This window comes from Helianthus annuus, chromosome 9 (genome assembly GCF_002127325.2).
Source record: "Helianthus annuus cultivar XRQ/B chromosome 9, HanXRQr2.0-SUNRISE, whole genome shotgun sequence".
In the NCBI taxonomy this organism is placed as follows: domain Eukaryota; kingdom Viridiplantae; phylum Streptophyta; class Magnoliopsida; order Asterales; family Asteraceae; genus Helianthus; species Helianthus annuus.
Window position 1 is genome coordinate 162,978,112 of NC_035441.2, and position 20,367 is coordinate 162,998,478.

A 20,367-nucleotide genomic window follows, 5' to 3' on the forward strand; every position below is an offset into this window, starting at 1 on the left:
TATGTGATCAGCTAGAAATTTAGAGTTTATAGGATATCTAACTATATACAACTACCGATCTTTTGTATTTATTATACATCTGATCAAAAAGTGGGTAGTTACAACTTACAAGAACTCAGTAAACAAAGGCGGCCACCTATAACCAACACCTGATGTATGTATGTGTATATATATGTAGTGAAAGACTAGATATCTTTTCATCCATTATATACACAACTCTCACTCTCAACAAAACATGGGCGCCGGTGGCCGTTCGAATCCTCATGACGACGAGTCCAACGTTGTCATCAAAAGAGCACCAACCACAAAACCACCATTTACATTAGCAGACATCAAGAGAGCCATCCCACCTCATTGTTTCGAAAGATCCATGATCAAATCATTTTCATATCTTCTAGCTGACCTTACTGCAGCCTCCATCTTATACCTCCTAGCCACCGTTTTTATCCCGCGCCTCCCTTATCCTTTTTCGTATGTTGTCTGGCCGCTCTACTGGTTCCTTCAAGGTTGTGTGTTCATGGGCATTTGGCTCATTGCTCATGAATGTGGTCACCATGCTTTTAGTGACTATGCATGGCTTGAGGATACTATAGGGTTTGTCTTACATTCATGCCTTTTAACCCCTTACTTTTCTTGGAAAATAAGCCACCGTCGACACCATGCTAACACCGGCTCACTTGATCGTGACGAGGTTTATGTTCCTAAGACGAGATCCACACTTAATGCGACGGCTTTTTACCTAGACAACCCGATTGGTCGAACGCTAACTCTTATTGTCAAACTCACTCTTGGTTGGTACATTTACTTGTCTATTAATGCTGCTGGAAGACCTTATGATAAATTCGCTAGCCATTATGATCCTAGAAGCCCGATTTTCAGTGATGGTGAGCGCGTGCTTATTCTCATGTCTGATATCGGGCTTCTGGCCTTTTCTTATGTTTTATACAACGTCGCGATGATTCAAGGATTCGCGTGGCTTTTCTTTGTCTATGGTGGCCCGTTGATGGTCATGAACGCGTTTCTTGTGACCATTACTTACCTTCATCATACTCATCCTTCTTTGCCTCACTTTGCTGACTCTGAATGGAACTGGATGAAAGGTGCATTTGCTACTGTTGATAGGGATTATGGAATTTTAAACAAGGTGTTTCATAACATTACTGATACTCATGTGCTACACCATTTGTTCTCTTACATTCCTCATTATCATGCTATGGAAGCCACCAAAGCGATCAGGCCGATTTTGGGCGAGTTCTATCAAAGTGATGACACTCCGTTTTTCGTCGCGTTATGGAGAGAATCCAAGAACTGTCTGTTTATCGAGCCCGATGAGAGTGATGAGAAGAACAAAGGTGTTTACTGGTACAGCAATAAGTACTGATCGAACAAGAGAACAAATGAGTACGTCAAGATGGGATGTTGTTATTATCTGAGTTGGTTCAGATGTTGTTGTACAACGTTATTGTTATATAAATTAAGCAAACTTTCTTTCTTTCTGCATATTGTAAAACGTTATTATTATATAAGTTAAGCAGACTTTCTTTCTTTTTGCATAGACAAATTCTAAAGTCAACACTAAAATTAATTAAATTGAAAATTGATCACTGACTGGAGTTGGGCTGGGCCCGCATTAACTCCATTAAATTGAAAATTGATCACTGACTGGAGTTGGGCTGGGCCCGCATTAACTCCATCAAGAGGTGATAAAAAATCCGGTTCAGGAACTGGAACGTGTTTAACCCGAACTAAAGAAACCGGTTTGCAACCGACACTTGTTTGTAAACCTATACCTTTGTAAAAATGGTATGAAACTAAGAGTGAATCAAGAACACAAAGAAATAGTGACAAAAGGTGATAAAACTTTTATTGTTACCCAAACCAAGGAAAAAAACCCCCAGAAACCCTAGATCTCACAAATGGTGAGATCTGAAACAATACAACGAAGAAGATGATCAACTGAAATCAGTTGATCTATACAACTCAAACAATACAAAAATAGATCTCACAAGAGATCAAACAACTACAAAACACCACAGATCACAACTGATCTGAATGAAAACCCTAATCGCCTGATGGAAGAGAGAGACAGCAGCTTCGAGATTGTAACAACTACGCAACTGTTGAAGCCTTTTATATTGAAAATATCTCTATTTTCAATATCAACCTTCTGATTTACACTTGTACAGTTTATCCCCTTAGATATTGCATCTCAGCCCTTCAAGTATTATAAACTGCACTTATTTCACAAAACTAGCTATAAAACTATTACAACAACTTATGCTATATAACAACTTTATAACAACCAAGATAATATATGTTGCAACATGAATTAACACGTGCTTATTAATTTAACATGCCCCCATAATTCATGTGGCGAACATGTCATAAAGACCCAAATTTTCACAAAGAATTTGATGTTGGTTTGCATTCAAACCCTTTGTGAATATATCAGCTACCTGTACATCTGTACTGACCTTTTCAGACTCAACAATACCTGCAGCAATTTGTTCTCTTAAAAAGTGTAAATCTAATTCAAAATGCTTAGTTCTCTCATGAAATACAGGATTTTGAGAGATTGAAATTGCAGATTTACTATCACAGTACAGTTTAACAGGCAACTTACAATAAATTTTTAACTCACTTAAGACATTGATAATCCACATAACTTCCCAGGTAGCTGAGCACATAGCTCGGTACCCAGCTTCCGCAGTCGATCTTGAGACAACATTTTGTTTCTTGCTTTTCCAAGAAACAAGTGTTTCTCCCAAAAAAAATACCATATCCTGTAACTGATCTTCTGGTCTTAAGGCATTTAGCCCAATCAGAGTCCACAAAACCAGTTATAACCATATTTTCAGACCTTTTAAAATTAACTCCTTTTCCAGGAGATAATTTCAAATATCTCAATAATCTTAAAGCTATATCAAGATGAACTTGAGTAGGACTATGCATGTATTGACTTAAAAACTGAACAGCATAACTGATATCAGGTCTAGTTAAAGACAAGTAAATCAGTTTTCCTACTAGTCTTTGAAAACCATTAATATTTTGTAAAATTTTTTGATCGTTTTTACATTTACTTGTAACCAAAAAGCTTTGCTCAATTGGTGTTGCAATAGGTTTGCAACCTAAATAACCAAACTCATTTAGCAATTCAAGACAGTACTTCCGTTGAGATAAACAAATATAACCATCACGATATAACACTTCAATTCCTAGAAAGTATCTAAGCAAACCAAGGTCTTTAATATGAAAACTTTCTCTTAATCTTTGTTTAACATTTTCTATTTCAGATTTGTTATTTCCAGTAATGACAATATCATCAACATATACAAGTAAAACAACAAACACATTTTGTTTTGACAATACAAAAGAATAATCACAAATGCTTTGTACAAAACCCATAGCAGTTAACACAGAAGTTAACTTTTCATTCCATTGTCTTGGAGCTTGTTTAAGCCCATATAAAGATTTTACTAGTTTACATACTTTTTTATCATCTTTTGAACAATAGCCTTGTGGCTGTGTCATAAAAACATCTTCAGACAAAGTACCATATAAAAAAGCATTGTTAACATCCATTTGATATAAAGGCCAGTTATTATTAACAGCCAGCTTTAACACTATTCTAACAGTAATCATTTTGACAACCGGTGAAAAAGTTTCACCAAAATCAAGCCCCTCTCTTTGGTTAAACCCTTTGGCCACCAATCTAGCTTTATACCTTTCAACTTTCCCATTAGCCTTATACTTTACCTTATAGACCCATTTACAGCCTATTGGCTTTCTATCTTTAGGAAGATCAACTAAAACCCAAGTATTGTTTCTATACAAGGCTTCCATTTCACTATTCATAGCATCAATCCACTTATCATTTTTAGCAGCTTCATTATAACAAGTAGGTTCAACTATTTTATTCAATGAAGCAACAAAACACATGTTTTCATAAGACAAGTTTGCACAATTCACAACTTTTTCAACTCCATATTTAACATTACCCTCAACAACAAAATCACCAAATTTTCTAGGTAAAACAGTTTTTCTAGAAGATTTTCTAACACTAGTATTACCCTCAGATTGGTTGGTCTCAACATTTGACCTGTAACACCTCGTAAAATCACGTCCAATGAGGTATTGACACGTGTAATAAACCCTGATGAAGTCAAACAGTGAAGTTTAGGGACTACTTTTTCGAAAAATCGAAAAATTTGATTTTTAAAGGACTGGAAGTGTTAGCATACCTAAAATAAGTTTCTAAATAACCTCTCACGATGGTGATGTTCACAAATGTGCCGCTTGATGATAAAGTGTAGCCGTTTGCGTAATGAATTGAAAGTTTGCGCAATGAAGGGTTAAAAGCGTCAACATGTTAATTCTTACCTCTGAGTGACCTTTTAACAAACCGGGAGCTTCATGATATTTAATTATACTCTCGGGAATGCCAAGTAATGGCCAACTAAGGTTTTTATGCCTATAAGTAAAGTTACGCGCAACTTTGCAAGTTAGAGGGACTAAAAGTGTCAATATGTTTAATTATACCTCTGAATGACCTTTTGGCGGACCCGAAGCATCGTGATGTTTGATAATACTTTCAATAATGCCTAATATGGATTAGATGAGGCTTCAATGCTAATAAATGATGAAATGCGCAAGTTTGCGCAATAGAGGGGCCTAAAGCGTCAACTTTTGAATCTACGCCATTCGGTGACCATTTAAGCAAACGGGAGCGTAGTAGTATTTAAATATATGCTTGGGAATGATTATTATGGGCCATGGAAGGCTTAGATATCATTAAACGGCATTTCGCGCTACTTTGCGCAATTAAGGGACTAATTGCGTCAAACTGCAAAAGGAAGTCGAATCGTATGGTAACGGACCTTCCGAAATATGTCCATAAGTTAAACATACCCTATTTATCCTTTATATAGCTTAGATTTAGGTTTAGAGGTGTTTGGTACGCAAAAATAAACTTTTATGTCATGCAGGGACTAAAAGTGTCAAAAAGTGCACAAGTTTGCACTTTTGCGCATATCTCGCATTCTGAATATCCCCGGACACCCAAAATTTTATGTAAGCACTAAAATATTTTATTTTAGTGATCGCCATGATAAAATTCCATTCGTCGCGTCGTTTGGATCGTTTTTCGCGTCCGTTCGTGTTTCGTCGTAATTAGACGCACAACGTGACCGTACGACCAAACGAACCGACATCCGACATATTCTTGAGCATGTTTCATGTCCCTCATGTTTAGGCATCATTGTAGAGGCTTAAAAATGGTTTAACGGGCCTCAAACGCATCAGAAAGGGGCTAGAAGCATGCAGGGACCAAAACTGCCATTTCAGAAACTTAATTTCCAGCTGTTACCAGCTGTTCCAGCTTGTTAGGATCTGAGGCTGTCATGATTCGTGTTTGTTTGCATAACATGATGAAGGGCAGCGGAAATGAGTTGCAAACAAAGTAAACACAAACAAAGGAAAGTATAGATTGATAAACAATTGCTTTTCATTGAGTCAAATGATTTACAAAGAAGCAAAAGATTACAGTAAAAGCTTACAATCTAAACTCCCCCTCAGCCTGATACACCAGAGTTGGTTGCACAAGATGAAAGGATGAATTGAGGAGAAGAACTCACTCAAAACGATCAAGTGTAACAGTACAGAGTACTGTCATACTTATAGGCAAACCAAACTACTGATATTCTTCAGCTGACGTCACCATGATAGTGACATCTAACGACCTAACAAACTACAAATACTGTCCTATACAAACTACTGTTATGTAACATCTGATATTCACTAACATACAAAACATAAGGAAAACTACTGCTTCACGTTCCACTGTTGTAGCCTTAGCACAGATGTTGAGTCTTAAATGCTTTCTTCAAAGGTGATCAGTCTTTGAGAGGGCAGTGCTTGAGTCTTCAGCAGCACTTAGGAAACAGTAGTAGATAGAGCAACAGAGTTTGTCTTCAGCAGTTGTTAGGTAATCATCAGAGTTTGGTTTATCAGTTGTTGTAGTTGAGCAGCACTTAAGATTATCAGTTGTTAGATAACCACTGTCAAGGGGAGAGATTAGAGTAAGCTGCTGCTTATTAAGAGTCCATTGATGGGATCCGGTTTTGGCTTTACATTATCTATTCCTCTGTTAGGGTTCAATCCCAACAATCTCCCCCTGGAACAGATAATGCCAAAACCCTTCCTTATTCGGGACCTTTATTTTTCATCAGAAGTTCCATTGCTTTTCTTTTAAATTCTTTCTCAAAATCCTTGGAACTTGTATCATCCTCATCCCTGCACAGTGTAAGCTCAAGGAGATCCTGTAGATCTTCAGCACTTAGGCCTAGTGCCTGATTCCTTGGTATATGCTTCACTTCACCATTGAATCTGAGCAAAGTCAATACGTGGGTCTTTTGATCAGACATCCACTTTAGTATTTTTGAACTCAATGGGTTTCTTGGGAGAGCTTTATTATCTGATGAACTTGAAGTGATTGGCCTGAAGAAGTGAAGAGCAGTATCATGAGCTTCAGACACTCGTATGAATGCTTGGTCAATAATCTTGTTGGCTTCAGCTATGTCTGCTTCAACTTCTTTGTTAATCAGCTCACTCTTTGTGAGATTTGCTGATGACTTTTGGCTTACTACTTTGACCTTTTTAGCAAGGGTTTGTAGTTTTGCCAATCTTTCTTTATCTGAAGCTATTTTCTTCATAGCTTCTTCAATCTGTTCAGCTTCTTTCTTTTTATCTACTCCAGCAGATAGCACTTCCTTCTTTTCGTTTCTCAACTTTGTGACAAAATCTTCTGCTGTGCTAATCTGTGTTTCGAAAAGTTTGACTTGCTCTTGAAGCTTTTTGTAGTCAGACCTTTTAGGAGAGTTAGAGGCTTTCATCCTCTGCTTCTCAAGTCTTTCATAAGCTTCATCAGTTTGTTGCCTAGACCATTTTGATATGGCTTCAGCAGTGCCTATCTTAGCATCCACCAACTCCCTTTTCTTTCTTTTATACTCAGCAGTGAGATCAGCAATGAGTCTTTTGTACTTACTCCAGTTTGGAGCAGTTTTCTTCTTTGAAGGATCATTTTTGATTCTTTGAATCCTTTCAGCCTCATGCTTCAAAGCTACTAAAGGCCATTCTTTAAACTGGGATTCTTCAGCAGAATAGAATTTTTCTTTCATGATGAAGGCTAGAAGTTGTTCTCTCAATCTCTTCTTTTGATCAGCCTTTTCTTTGTCTAGCTCTTGTGCATATGCTTCCATCTGCTTAACCTTTGCAAGGTAGAACTCCAGTCTATTCGCAATGCCTGCTTCGCTTAGCCTTTCTTTCTCACTGTCAACCTTGGCTTTAACTTTAGCTTGCCTTGCCTTTATTCTGAGATAATCATTTATATCTTCTGGAGCTATATAGCCTATGAGTGAGGAGAATTTTCTTTTTGAGGGATCTGTTTCTGTATAAATCTGTCTCATCTCATTTTTGATGGCATCAAGCTCTAGTGGATATTTTTCAGCATTTGGATCATGTATCCCTTCATCGGCAGTAATTGGCTTTCTTTTTCTTTTTAGGAGCTGTGGTTGTGATATGGGAAGAGATATAGGAAGAATTAGGGCAGTTGTGGATGTCTGACTAATAGTGGTTGAAACAACTGGTGTCTCAACTGCTGTTATCATTACAACTACTGATGTATCAGTTGTTGTCTTCTGCTTTTGAGCAGGGGATGGAGAATGGGAAATGATATTTGAAGGTGGTGATGGTGGTGGTGACTCATCATCAGGAATGAAGACCCTTCTTCTTTTTGAAGAGGAGACTGATGATGTTTTGGGTGGATCAGTGGTTTGTGATTGTGATTGACTAACAGTGGTTGAAACAACTGGTGCTTCAATCACTGTTGTCACTACAGCAGATGTTGTAACATCTGCTGTCTTCTGCTTTATGGCAGGAGGCAGTGGTGGTGTGGCTTTAGATGACGGTGGTGGTGGAACAGTAGTTGTGATGGTGTGTGATGAGGTGGTGTGTGTTGATGAGATGGCAGCTGCTTGGCTATTTGCAGTAGTTTTTGTAACTGCTGGTGTATCAGCTGTTTTGGGTTTCTCAGGTTCAATGTGCATCCCATCTTCTATACCTTTCTTTTTCAACCTGTTTTTCTCCCCCTTTTTGGCATTATCTGCCAGAGGTGTATCCATGAAGAAAATGGCAGATGGAGCTTTCTCACTTTGAGCATTCTGTTGAATGCTGGCCTTTATAGCCTTGATATCAGCTTGAGTATCTTTGAACCGAGATTCAACCATGTTGGTCAACATTTGCACTTGAAGAGCATGCTTTTTAGCAGCCATTTGTTGTTATTGTTCAAGCAGTGGTTGTAGGGTGTTCCAGAGCTCATTTTCAGCAAATGCTTGTGGAGCAGGTGCTTGAGCAGGAGGAGCAGATGATTGGGCTATTTGAGCTTGTAACAGCTGCTGCACCATATCTTTTATTTTTGCAACTGAAGATTCCAGGTTTTCAACTCTGGCCGTCAATTCATTATATCTTGAATCATCACCTGAAATAACAGGATCATCTGAATCCCCACCAGCAGTGGTTGTATCAATGTTTGACTTAGGAAGTGAATCCCAAATATCATCCATTGATGCCCCTTGTTCTTGGTACTGGGGACTTCTTTCTTCAGCACTTGTTAGCCTTTGGAAAATACCAGTAGGTAAAACATACTCACTGGTGGCTTTCATTGGTGCTATGGAAGAAATTGCCTTCAAGGGAGTCTTACTAATGAAACAACTGTCCAACTGAAGATCTGTTGATCCATCAGTTGTAGTTGCTGCTCCTCTTGAACTACCACCAAGAGTTACTTGTAACTCAAGGGGTGTAACCTCCTCAACTGTTGCTGGGATAGCAGAGGTATTAACATCAGACCCAGTCACTTGTGGAGATATGCTCTCAGTAATGGGTGATTGAGAGGAACTGGTTTTTGTCTGTGCAATATCAACTGCATGCAACAGGGGTATTATTGATTGTGGCATTATTATTGGTGAGGGTATGGGTGTTGAAAGAGACATTTCCTTGGGATCAGGACTGTGGAAGATAGATCCGAGTGGACCTAGAGCTTCATATTGTGGTGTCCCTGTGCTTACAACTTGATCCTTTTGTGAGGATGCAAGAGGAGTTTGAGGCTGGGGTTGAGATCTTTCTACCAACTGCTGTGAGGAAGTAGCAGCAGTGGTTTCCGGTGACTTTTGTGTTGTCACTGGCAGTTGCTCTGGGATCTCATCTTCCAGAGTTGCCTTTGTTTTGGGTTTGGTGGGTTTTCTGGATGGTTTTCTTTTGGTCTTTTTGGTGGCAGGTGTTGGTTTCAAAGCAGTGGGTGTGCTACTTTGATCACCTGGAGCAGTGGGCTCAGCAGTGGTTGCTACAAGGTCAGTGGCAGTTTCTAAAACCTGCTCTGCCTCTTTTGTTTTTAATTTTATTGGTGCCATCATTCTTGAAAAAGTTTCTTTTGTTAAAAAGTTTATTTTGAATGAGACACCTTGTTTGGGCAGTTCTGTATCTTTCTCTACAAATGTTTGTTCAAAATAATAGCTTAGAAATCTCAGAAAGAGCAGAAAAGCCTTATTATCAACGTTCTTTACCAAATCATCAAATATTACCTGGGAGTAGTTAAAGTTTTTATCGTTTAAAATTGCATACCCCAAGCATTGAATTTTTGTTGGTATCTCATTGAAGGACGTTGTTTTATTTGAAACACACATGAGCAGTGTGTGAAATAAAAATCTGGGTGCAGAAGGGAAGTAACCCTTTTGTAGGGTATCTACCTTTGGTTGTTCTGCATAACCCCTGTTCATGAAATCCTTTACCAACTCGTCTTTTGTAAAAGAAGTTTTTCCATTTAAATCATCGAGTTTAAAGGTTTCAGAGATGGATTTCGGAGAGATTTTTACCTTCTTACCCTGTATCGAGGAGTTGATGGCGGCGGTGATATCTCCTTGTTTTTCAAGGGTGGCATTTTTCCAGAACTCTCTCTAGGTATCAAGGTAAATAGGAGCGTCTGCTGTTATCAAAGTTTTGTACTTTGATGCAGAAATGATGTCAAGGATGGAGTCGAATGTGTGGTTATCGGTGGGTTTTGTGAGTATACCCACATAATTGTGTGGAGCTTTGTAGCGTATCTCCATAGTTTCAGCGGCCATTTCAGTGGCTTCTGCTGTTTTGGATGAAGATGATGAAGGTTTTGTTTTTGATTTCGATTTTGGCTTCGTCATTTTTGATGATGAATATCAAAGAAGATTTTTGGAGTTATGAGAGGGAAACTGTTTTGTGAAGAAAATGTTTGGAATTCAATTCGACAGTGTAATCCTCTGTTTGGATTTAATCAGGGTTTTATTTAGGGAAAAAGTGATTGCTGATGTGGCAGCGGTTATTTTGATCTGAAGGCTAAAAACTGAACACGTGTCAAACATCTGATGAAATGGAAAATGATGGAAGACAGTTGTTTTGACAACTACTGATGAGTCAAGCATCAGTAGTTACAACGGTAATAAAATGAAGCAGTGGAAGAAACAATGATTTTGAGCATCAGTGTTTTTGAAGAACAGAGGTTGACACTTTAGCAGTGGACAGACTTTAGAGAGCAGATGTTAAGGCACAACAGCATTTTAGATACAGCAGTGGATAAAAATGGAAATCATATGTTTAACAACTGTTTGTGCAGCAGTGTTTTGACTTATGACAAATAATTTTAGCATCTGTTGGTTTAGATGTAGATATTGATTTTTGTCTTTGTGTAAACACAATATCTTATCTATCATCTGTTGAACACCAAAAATGCTATACTTAACAAAATACATTTTAGATGTATTATATCAAGATTAAGTTGTCAGCAGTCATTTTCAGAAATTTTGTTCAATGTTTTGCCATCTGTCTATTATTTCAGACAGTGGTTTAGCATCCCAGATGATGAAGTCTTGCTTTACTTAGAACAACTCATTTTATGTCTAATTACTAGAACATGAGTGTCTTAGTAGTTCAAAAATGAATTTACAGTCAATTTCTGATCGGTGACAAACTAAACTTGAGCTCAACATGACCTTGATGAGTGAGTCATTCCCTTTTGACCAGTTTTAAGGATAGTAATTTCACACAAAAAATAAGGAGATTACATCCTGACCAGAGATGAACTTTCACTATTAAAAATGAGTAAAAGTTCAAAATACATTTTATAGAAATTAAAATGCATCTGGTTTTATTAAAAGGAAAACACCTTAAAAAAAATTAAAGGATGTTTTGGAGCTAATCAAAAAGGATCTGACACTCTTTTCAAGTAAATGATCAAATTATTCTCAAGTTATTCTGACCATTATTTAGGTCATTTTCTTGTCAATTTATTGTAAATTTCTTTTACGCACAATCACTGGATATGCCATTGTTACCAGAACAATTTCTGTATTGATGAATGCACACAGTTGTATGATGACCACTGAGGATCTAATTCTAACCTCACAAGTGTTTTATGCTAATACTCTTTTCTTTTGATTTCAAAAGTTTTGAGATAGCCACACTTTGAGATTTTTATTTCCCTTTTCCCTTTTTACCCTTATTATTCATATGTTCAGAAATACTCACTAGGAGATTTTATTTTGAACATACCTTGTCATAATCACTTTGAAGCAATGTTTTAAGAAATCTGACCATGTTTGAAACATGTTTTAGTTCAGATTTCACATTACTTATGATTAGGACTGTTTTGACATTTTATTTTTCTCAATATGTGTTAGACAAGGTTGATTTGGTCCTTTTGAAGGTACTCAACTTGCCTTTGAACACATGAGAGATTTTGACTAAAGTTTTTCTCCCTCTTTTCAATATCAGCAGTATGCAGGTGTTTTAGATGAACACAAGCTCTGCTGATCTGAGGTACATACTTTAGTGTTTATTTAGAACATCACAAATATCGAAACAACAATTGAAATCATATTTAAAACATTGAACGATCTCATAATTTATCAGATATTTTGCAAATCTAAAAACTATAAGTGACATATGTATGAAAACATTTGTTGTGTGAGATTTGTGTGTCATATGACATCTTGGTTGAATTACAGAGTTTTTGAATAACCATTTTGACCATGATTTATTCATTACTCTGTTTTTCAACTGAATGTAACCAACCTTAGTATCAATGAGTTTTGAGCTGAACTGTTATGTCAAATTGATTGTTAGATCGAATTTGACTGTCCAGGCTCTGATACCAATTGTTAGGATCTGAGGCTGTCATGATTCGTGTTTGTTTGCATAACATGATGAAGGGCAGCGGAAATGAGTTGCAAACAAAGTAAACACAAACAAAGGAAAGTATAGATTGATAAACAATTGCTTTTCATTGAGTCAAATGATTTACAAAGAAGCAAAAGATTACAGTAAAAGCTTACAATCTAAACTCCCCCTCAGCCTGATACACCAGAGTTGGTTGCACAATATGAAAGGATGAATTGAGGAGAAGAACTCACTCAAAACGATCAAGTGTAACAGTACAGAGTACTGTCATACTTATAGGCAAACCAAACTACTGATATACTTCAGCTGACGTCACCATGATAGTGACATATAACGACCTAACAAACTACAAATATTGTCCTATACAAACTACTGTTATGTAACATCTGATATTCACTAACATACAAAACATAAGGAAAACTACTGCTTCACGTTCCACTGTTGTAGCCTTAGCACAGATGTTGAGTCTTCAATGCTTTCTTCAAAGGTGATCAGTCTTTGAGAGGGCAGTGCTTGAGTCTTCAGCAGCACTTAGGAAACAGCAGTAGATAGAGCAACAGAGTTTGTCTTCAGCAGTTGTTAGGTAATCATCAGAGTTTGGTTTATCAGTTGTTGTAGTTGAGCAGCACTTAAGATTATCAGTTGTTAGATAACCACTGTCAAGGGGAGAGATTAGAGTAAACTGCTGCTTATTAAGAGTCCATTGATGGGATCCGGTTTTGGCTTTACATTATCTGTTCCTCTGTTAGGGTTCAATCCCAACACAGTTGTTTCCAGGTGTTTCAAGTGGGTTTTTATCAACCTAGGGGCTGTTTTGGGGCACCCATTGTTTACCAAAACCATGGGTAAAGGTGTACGGTCCAGATTTGATCACGTTTACCAAGAAACGATCCTAACGGTCCTTGCTTTCCTATATAAACCCACTTAATTCTTGCTCTCATTTCACCCATGATCTGAATTGTTCTAAGTTGGGGCCTTAGTGCTTCATACCTGAACATCCAAGGTCATTTCCATCCTTGCTTGGACCCTTTGTGAGTATCCTTTCGTTCTTAGTTTTATTGTTTAGCGGTTATAGCCGAAAAGTCAAGCGTTTCGATAAACGCTTTGACTTTTAAATGGCTAAGCCATGATTCGCAACGAACATGGCTACGTGACCGTAATTAGGTGGGTGTTAAACCCTCCAAAGGGTGTCACACCCTGGCTTTGCGGAAGCGTGGTTAATTTTGGTGTGACTTCTTAATACCATAGCTTAGTCATAACAAAGCTATATGAATTAATAACATGCAAGATCATCCATTAAGTTTTGAAAACCAAATACAATACCATTGTTTTAACGGGAATACACCCTAACAACCATAATCTTGTTCAACAAACAAACAAAACATAAACACAGTTTAAGGACTGTGACTTGTCCAGGAAAGAGTCACATTCCCTAAACCCCGGATGACCTCGGAAACTAGTGCAGCGGGAAAACGTGCCATACCGTGCCAGATCCTTTAATTCCCTGAAATACATGTAAGTTGAAAAATCAACAATAATGTTGAGCGAGTTCATGTGTTTAGTATGTGCGCACGAATAAACCTTTATAACCATTGTAAGTGTGAATATTTTGTAAACTCTGGTATGAAAGCAAATAAGGAAACATATCAGTTAATGTGTAACCACATGGTCCAACCTGCAGGCGCATGGGGGGGATAGGACAAAGTCACCACATGGTCCAACCTGCGGGCGCATGGGTGGTGTTACGACAAGGTCACCACATGGTCCAACCTGCGGGCGCATGGGTGGTGTTAAGACAAGTCACCACATGGTCCAACCTTAGGGCGCATGGGTGGGGTTTGTTATGCTCAAATAGGCCTATCACTTGTATCCCTCGATCGTACTACGAGGACTAATGTTCTTAAGGTTTCACCTACCCAAATCACATAACCTAACAGTTCCTTCCTTAGCTGACCATACCATGTAAGAAATATTCGTAATCATAGTAACATGTATTTCACCCCCGCAGTTTAGAAAACTGAAAACAGTTAAGAGAAAAGGGGGACATGAACTCACAGTCGGTGCGTCTCTACCAAGTACTCCAAATCGGGCAGCTGTGCAACGACCTACATGTGCTAAATCTATTAGACGGACGGCCGTGCCTTAGCTTTATAGTTTAAGTTTTTGGGAAATAGTTAGACAACTATTCCGTGTTTACTTTTCGTATATACTTGGTAGTTAATCTCCTTCCCAAGGATGGGGGATTTAATACATGTGCGTTCGAATTATAATATTAAGTCTCACTTAATATATTTTCATTTCTAATTCCAAATATAAATATTTTTCTCAAAAATATTATATTTCCATTTCACATAATTTTCCCCAAAAATAATACGTCGATAAAATACGCGTTCATAATTATTTCCGTATAATGCGTAAGTTACGTTTTATCATTCGTGTGGTAATAATAATTACCGGTGTAACTTATATAATTATCGTAGAGGCGTTCGTATTATTTTGGATCTGTTAACGTTCGTAAATATTATTTTTACTCTAAAAATAATATTTATGTATTTTTCACAAAATAATCATAAACAGTGTGGTGAAAATATATTTACCAAATATATATTTATCACGTTTAGTTTCGTGAAAATCCCACCTCCGAATATTTGTAAATACAGTCGTGGCGAAATATATTTTGAAAACATGTCAAAAATAATTCTAACGCTTGTAACGCTTGTAGTGTTAATATTTCTAAGTGTTAGGTTTTTAGAAAAAAATTTCGCCAGAGTTTCCTCTGTAACTGGAGGTGGCCACGCTTTCAAGCGTATTATTTTCTTTTACAAAATCAATTTCAACAACTTCTTTATTCAATCAAACCATTTCCAACACATCAACTAGTCGTCAAGTATGTAAATCGCATAAGTACATGAACTTGTAGTTTTTCCGAAAACCATAGTGTAAATCCCATTATATTTTGTGGATCTTTATATAAAGTAGATCGATCTCGTAAAAACCTCGTTTTTAGAGTATATCCATCTTTACAACTTCTCGTCATCTTTTACAAAGTTTCTTATCTTGTCGAACCTTTCATTTCACAAGTGTTTACACACTTGTGGTTTATAAAATCATGCTTGTTAATGTAAGATCTATTTTTAGAAAACATGACTTCTTTGATATGTGGTTCTTTGAAAATACCATTTGTACATACGTAGATCCGCTAGTTTCAAACACTATTTTACAAGTAAAAATACTTTTACACAAGTTCATGTTTCTCGTGTGGTAGAGTTTCACCTTTTAACCCTTGTCCCATTTAAAACAAGCTTATGTCAAGATCCATGATCTTAACCAAACCGGGTTAAATGGTGATCTGAGCTACCACGACGTAGATCGGGTCTAGGTAACCACAAATTTCAGTTACTACAACTTTTACACCACTTATGTGTTATTAACCAACAATACTTGTAATTTTAGTAGACTTTAATGCTTCAAAATGCAAGTTTCCGAGTTTTAATCATCATATATCTTATTAACCACCTTAGATTAGTTCGAGTACGAGTTTTAAGCATTATACCTCTAGCTCGAGGCTAGGGAAGAATCTATGCGAAAAAGAGGTGGATAAAAGCGAGAGAGAGAGGTCCTTCGCCTTCCGTTTGCTCCAAGACTCCTAATGCGTGACCCGTAACACTTGAACAACCTTGGAATGTGGAGATCAAGATCGAAAATGGATGGGGTGTCCCAAGGGGTGTTCGGCCGTGAGTTGAGCAAGAGGGAGAGAGAGATTTGTGGTGAAGTGTGGAATGTAAGACTCTTGTGCCAACATAGGTTACTTATAGACAAAACACAAGTTCTTGATCCATTGGATTTAATGTTGTCTAGATATCCAACACAAGGAAATAAAATAATCTAAATTGTACAAGAGGTGTCCCCCTCTAGTTGGGCCGATTACAATGGGGGGGGGGTACTAGTTCATTTCCAACTAGTTAGTTGGTGATTAGTTAAGTTAACTAGGTTAGATTTAGGGACTAACTTGGTTAGTCACATGTTGTGCTTTATAGCGGGTGTTAGGGTGTTCAGGGACCCTAACTGGCTCGGAAAAAGACCAATAATGTTACTGTCAATATTTTTATGTTCCGGGTATAGTCCGGTTGTTCGGTTGGATAGTAATCCGTTAAAGCGCTTAACAAAGCTTTTAAGTGTCGTAAATAACATTTTTAGTGACACAACTTATTCTCAAAGTGTCAGGAATAGTTTCCTCATGTTTTGGCACTTTATTAGTTAGCCAGAAGCTGAAATGTTAATTAAAGTGCTGTGTTTTGTGCTCAGTGTATGTTTTAGGCACATCCAGTCACTGTAACTTATTCCTAGAGACGCAGTTCTACAACCCTTGTATCCCTACACTCACTATGGGTGTAGTAAAATATTTCTGGCTCATACAGGCCTTAGAGGCAGTATCTGCCTGATGCTGGCTTTATCAGCATGTTCAATAGGTTATCCGTTCATGGTGCTACTGTGCTTTTGTGCATCACGTTTGTCACTAAGGTTCAGCATGTAAAATAATGTAGTGACGGTATGTAGAGTATGATGCAGATATGTTCAAGTAATAAAATCAAGTAGCAGTTCATCAGCAATTTCAGTTAAGCACAGTAAGCAGGCAGTAATTAATAATTAATTAAATCGTACGGATACCTGGTTTAGTGAGGGTTGTCACAAAGGGCACCTCCTAATTACCACGTTTACTTAGTTAAATTGTCGGGTCAAATAAAAGTCAAACGGGTTAGTTTTAAATAAATACATAACTATTAATATAGAAGCCATAAAATCAGTTTTCTCATATTAATAACTTGGTAATTATTAATTGAACATGTCTAAGCATGTTCAACCCGACAATTCTAAGTATAGGCTCGGTTCGGAACCGAAAGTCGCAAAAGTTGACTTTTGCTTTGACTTTCAGTTCTGACCCGATTTAGCTTAGTTTAGATTTGCCTTAGGATTCCATTAGGACCGTAATATAATTTAGTATAACTCTCTGAAGTTATACAACTTGGTTCCACAGAAATCCTAGTTCATGCTTATTTCCGTTAAAAGCCTAAATGTTGACCGTTATGCCCTTTTCACCTTAAAACGATATTTTTGAAAATGTGAGAGGATAGAAACCTTCACTACTGAATTATAAAGTTGTCCATAAAATTTGACATCAGTTTGAGATCTAGATTAGGAGTTATGCTCAATAGCGTAATTAGAAGCTTCTTTAGTAATTAAATAGCGTAAAATTGCATATAGCCTATCTAAACCCAAATTTTTATACAAAACTTTGTACCTACTGTATTAAAATAATATTTTGGGATTTTTAGAAATTTTTATTTAATTTTAGGCTGAGCATAACTTAGTGTTCTAAGCTTAATTCGGCTAATGCCGGTTTTGCCCTTTTGGGCTATAAAATGAGTTTTATAAATTCTTTTGACCCCAAACCTTTTTCTACTGATTTGAAATGTTAAATAAATTATTTTGAGCCTTCTGGAATATTAAAAATATCAGCTTTTTTTACAGAAAACCCGGAAATGGCTCTAAATCGCCTTTTTAAGCATTTTTAGCGCATAAGTATGTACTAGAACCTTTTTAAGCATAAAGGATTGATACCTGCTGATGTGTTCAGTAAGTTTTTATACTTTTAACAGTAGGCAAATATTTTAAACTCAGAATTCCAGAATTCACCTTTTAGGCACATGTGAAATTACCAAAATGCCCCTACGGTGCATAGTAAGGTTAAAGGTAATAAAATTCACCTAGGTTTGATACCCTACTGTTATAACTTAGTAAATTAAGTATATTTACTGATTTAATCAGACCTGTACTTCAGGTTATGATTTAAACCCTTGTACACCCTTTAAAATGACCAAAATGCCCTCATAAGGCATAAATTGGGTTTAAAACCATTTGGGGCATAATGGAATGTATCATTCTGATATCACAACATGTTTAAGGCATATTAACTTAGGAAACTTGTATATGACTCTTATGGTTACTCGTTACGCACTTTATGCGTTCGAATCGGCGTAGGTAACTAGTTTACCCATTTTAGCCGAAACGGGTCAAACCATATCATTTCAGTCTCAAAATCCAGAATGTGATTAAGTTACCCATATTAAACAAGTATGCAAGCTTGTTGGGTCAAAACCACATTCTAAAACGGTCTTCGCCTTATCGTGCGTTTAAACCGTAATCTTCATTTAAGAACTAACCGGTCTAGGCTTAGGCCAAATTAAAGACCCGTTAGAAATCTAATAGATTATTAAAAACCTTCGTTCCAGATTTAGGAGCCCAGTAAAAGCTATCTGTACTTGCTTGGTGGTATACGGCTGGGATTAAATTTATATTTAGCTCAGGTAAATACGTTTAACTTATTTTCCCTATACGGGCTTGGGGTACGGTATATAAAATACCGCTTGGTCGGGTAATTGACCTTAACCGGTCTGTGGTTATGTGCAGTCAAGTGACCCGTTTAAAAATGCTGTTTTGTTTGTTTAATGCCTTTGGGAGTTTAATGACCATGTCCCGGATATCCTTTGCATCATTCAAAGAATGGCCACGGCCTTAGCACTCGGGTGTAGGCGTACACCCGTAGTGCAGTACAACATGTATAATCCTCGATACGAGAGAAGTCTCGCGGCGGAATTATATTAAGTGGTGTGTCTATTAATCTTTAACCCGGCACGACCCGGGCTACCGAACGTAGAATAAACATGTAATTCTTTTACAAGATTATTAAGCAAATAATTATCCCAAGTTATAAAATGTTTTGTGCCACGGGCATTCAAATCAAATTTTTAAAAACCCTTTTCAAAATGAGTCAGTTAAATTGTATTTACCAGTGAAAACTGACGTATTTTCCCAAAAAGACTAAGTGCAGGTACTACGCGTAATAGGCTGGTTTCTCCTAGCATCATATAGAAGTCTCGCAAGCTTAGATGCCTGAAGTCTGTTGAACAATGTTTTATTTTATTTGCGATCCGCCTGTGGATCTTTTACTTTCCGTATTGTAATACTTGGATATTACTTCATACCGGATTGTAATATATTTTTGCTTCCGCTGTACATTTAAATTGTGTGGTTTGACTATGATGATATCAACTACGTCACGTACTCCCCACCGGGCCCACCGGTAATACGTGGAAATATCGGGGTGTGACATGACCCTATAGTGTCCTCTGCCCTCTCATTTGTATCATGTCCACTACTGCCCTCCTGTTCAGTTTGCAGAGTCAACTCAGCATCTGAAACAGGGGCTGATGTAGAGGGAAACAATGGTTGCTGATCATCACTAATAGGATCTTGAGCACCATTTGTACCCTCTTCATCATCGGGTATGTTAGAAACTTCAGATACAATATTATCAAAAAAATTAACATGATTCAGCTGACTATCTACAGTGAGTTCTTGATTAATTTTAAAAGGATATACATTTTCATAGAACTTAACATCTCTTGAAAAAAATATTTTTTTATTATCCAAACTCCACAATTTATACCCTTTTTTAAAACTTGAATAACCAAGAAAAACACACTTTTCAGCATTAAATGAAAATTTGTCTGAATCATGTAATATAGTACTAAAACACAAGCATCCAAAGTTTCTAAGATGAGATAATGAGGGTTTAAAACTAAACATCATTTCAAAAGGACTTCTACCATTTAACACAGATGATGTCAACCTGTTAATAAGATACACAGCAGTTAAAACACAATCAGACCAAAACCTTAAAGGTAGTCCACCCTGAAACATCAAGGCTCTAGCAGTATTTAACAAATGTCTATGTTTTCTTTCCACCACTCCATTCTGTTGTGGTGTATAGGAATAAGTTGTTTGATGCAAGATACCTTTAGTTTCAAAAAAACTATTCATTTGACTGTTTACAAACTCTGTTCCATTATCACTTCGAATGATTTTAATTTTCTTTTTAAACTGAGTTAACACAAGTTCATAAAATATCTTTAAGTTTTCAAAAACTTCAGTTTTACTAGTTAAGAAATAACACCGGACTGCTCTAGAAAAATCATCAACAATAGTTAAAAAATATTTATAACCATCATAGCTGGTTATTTTATAAGGACCCCATACATCTAAATGTATCAG

The 20,367-nt window shown here is 37.0% G+C and overlaps 1 protein-coding gene across 1 annotated transcript; it reads left to right on the forward strand.

Annotated features, from left to right (window-relative positions):
- Positions 1-204: 204 nt before the first annotated feature.
- On the forward strand, positions 205-1,485 carry LOC110879372 (delta(12)-fatty-acid desaturase FAD2). Its single transcript, XM_022127820.2, has one exon. The coding sequence runs from the start codon at positions 236-238 to the stop codon at positions 1,379-1,381; it is 1,146 nt and encodes a 381-aa protein (XP_021983512.1). The 5' UTR covers positions 205-235; the 3' UTR covers positions 1,382-1,485.
- The last annotated feature ends 18,882 nt before the right edge of the window (positions 1,486-20,367 follow it).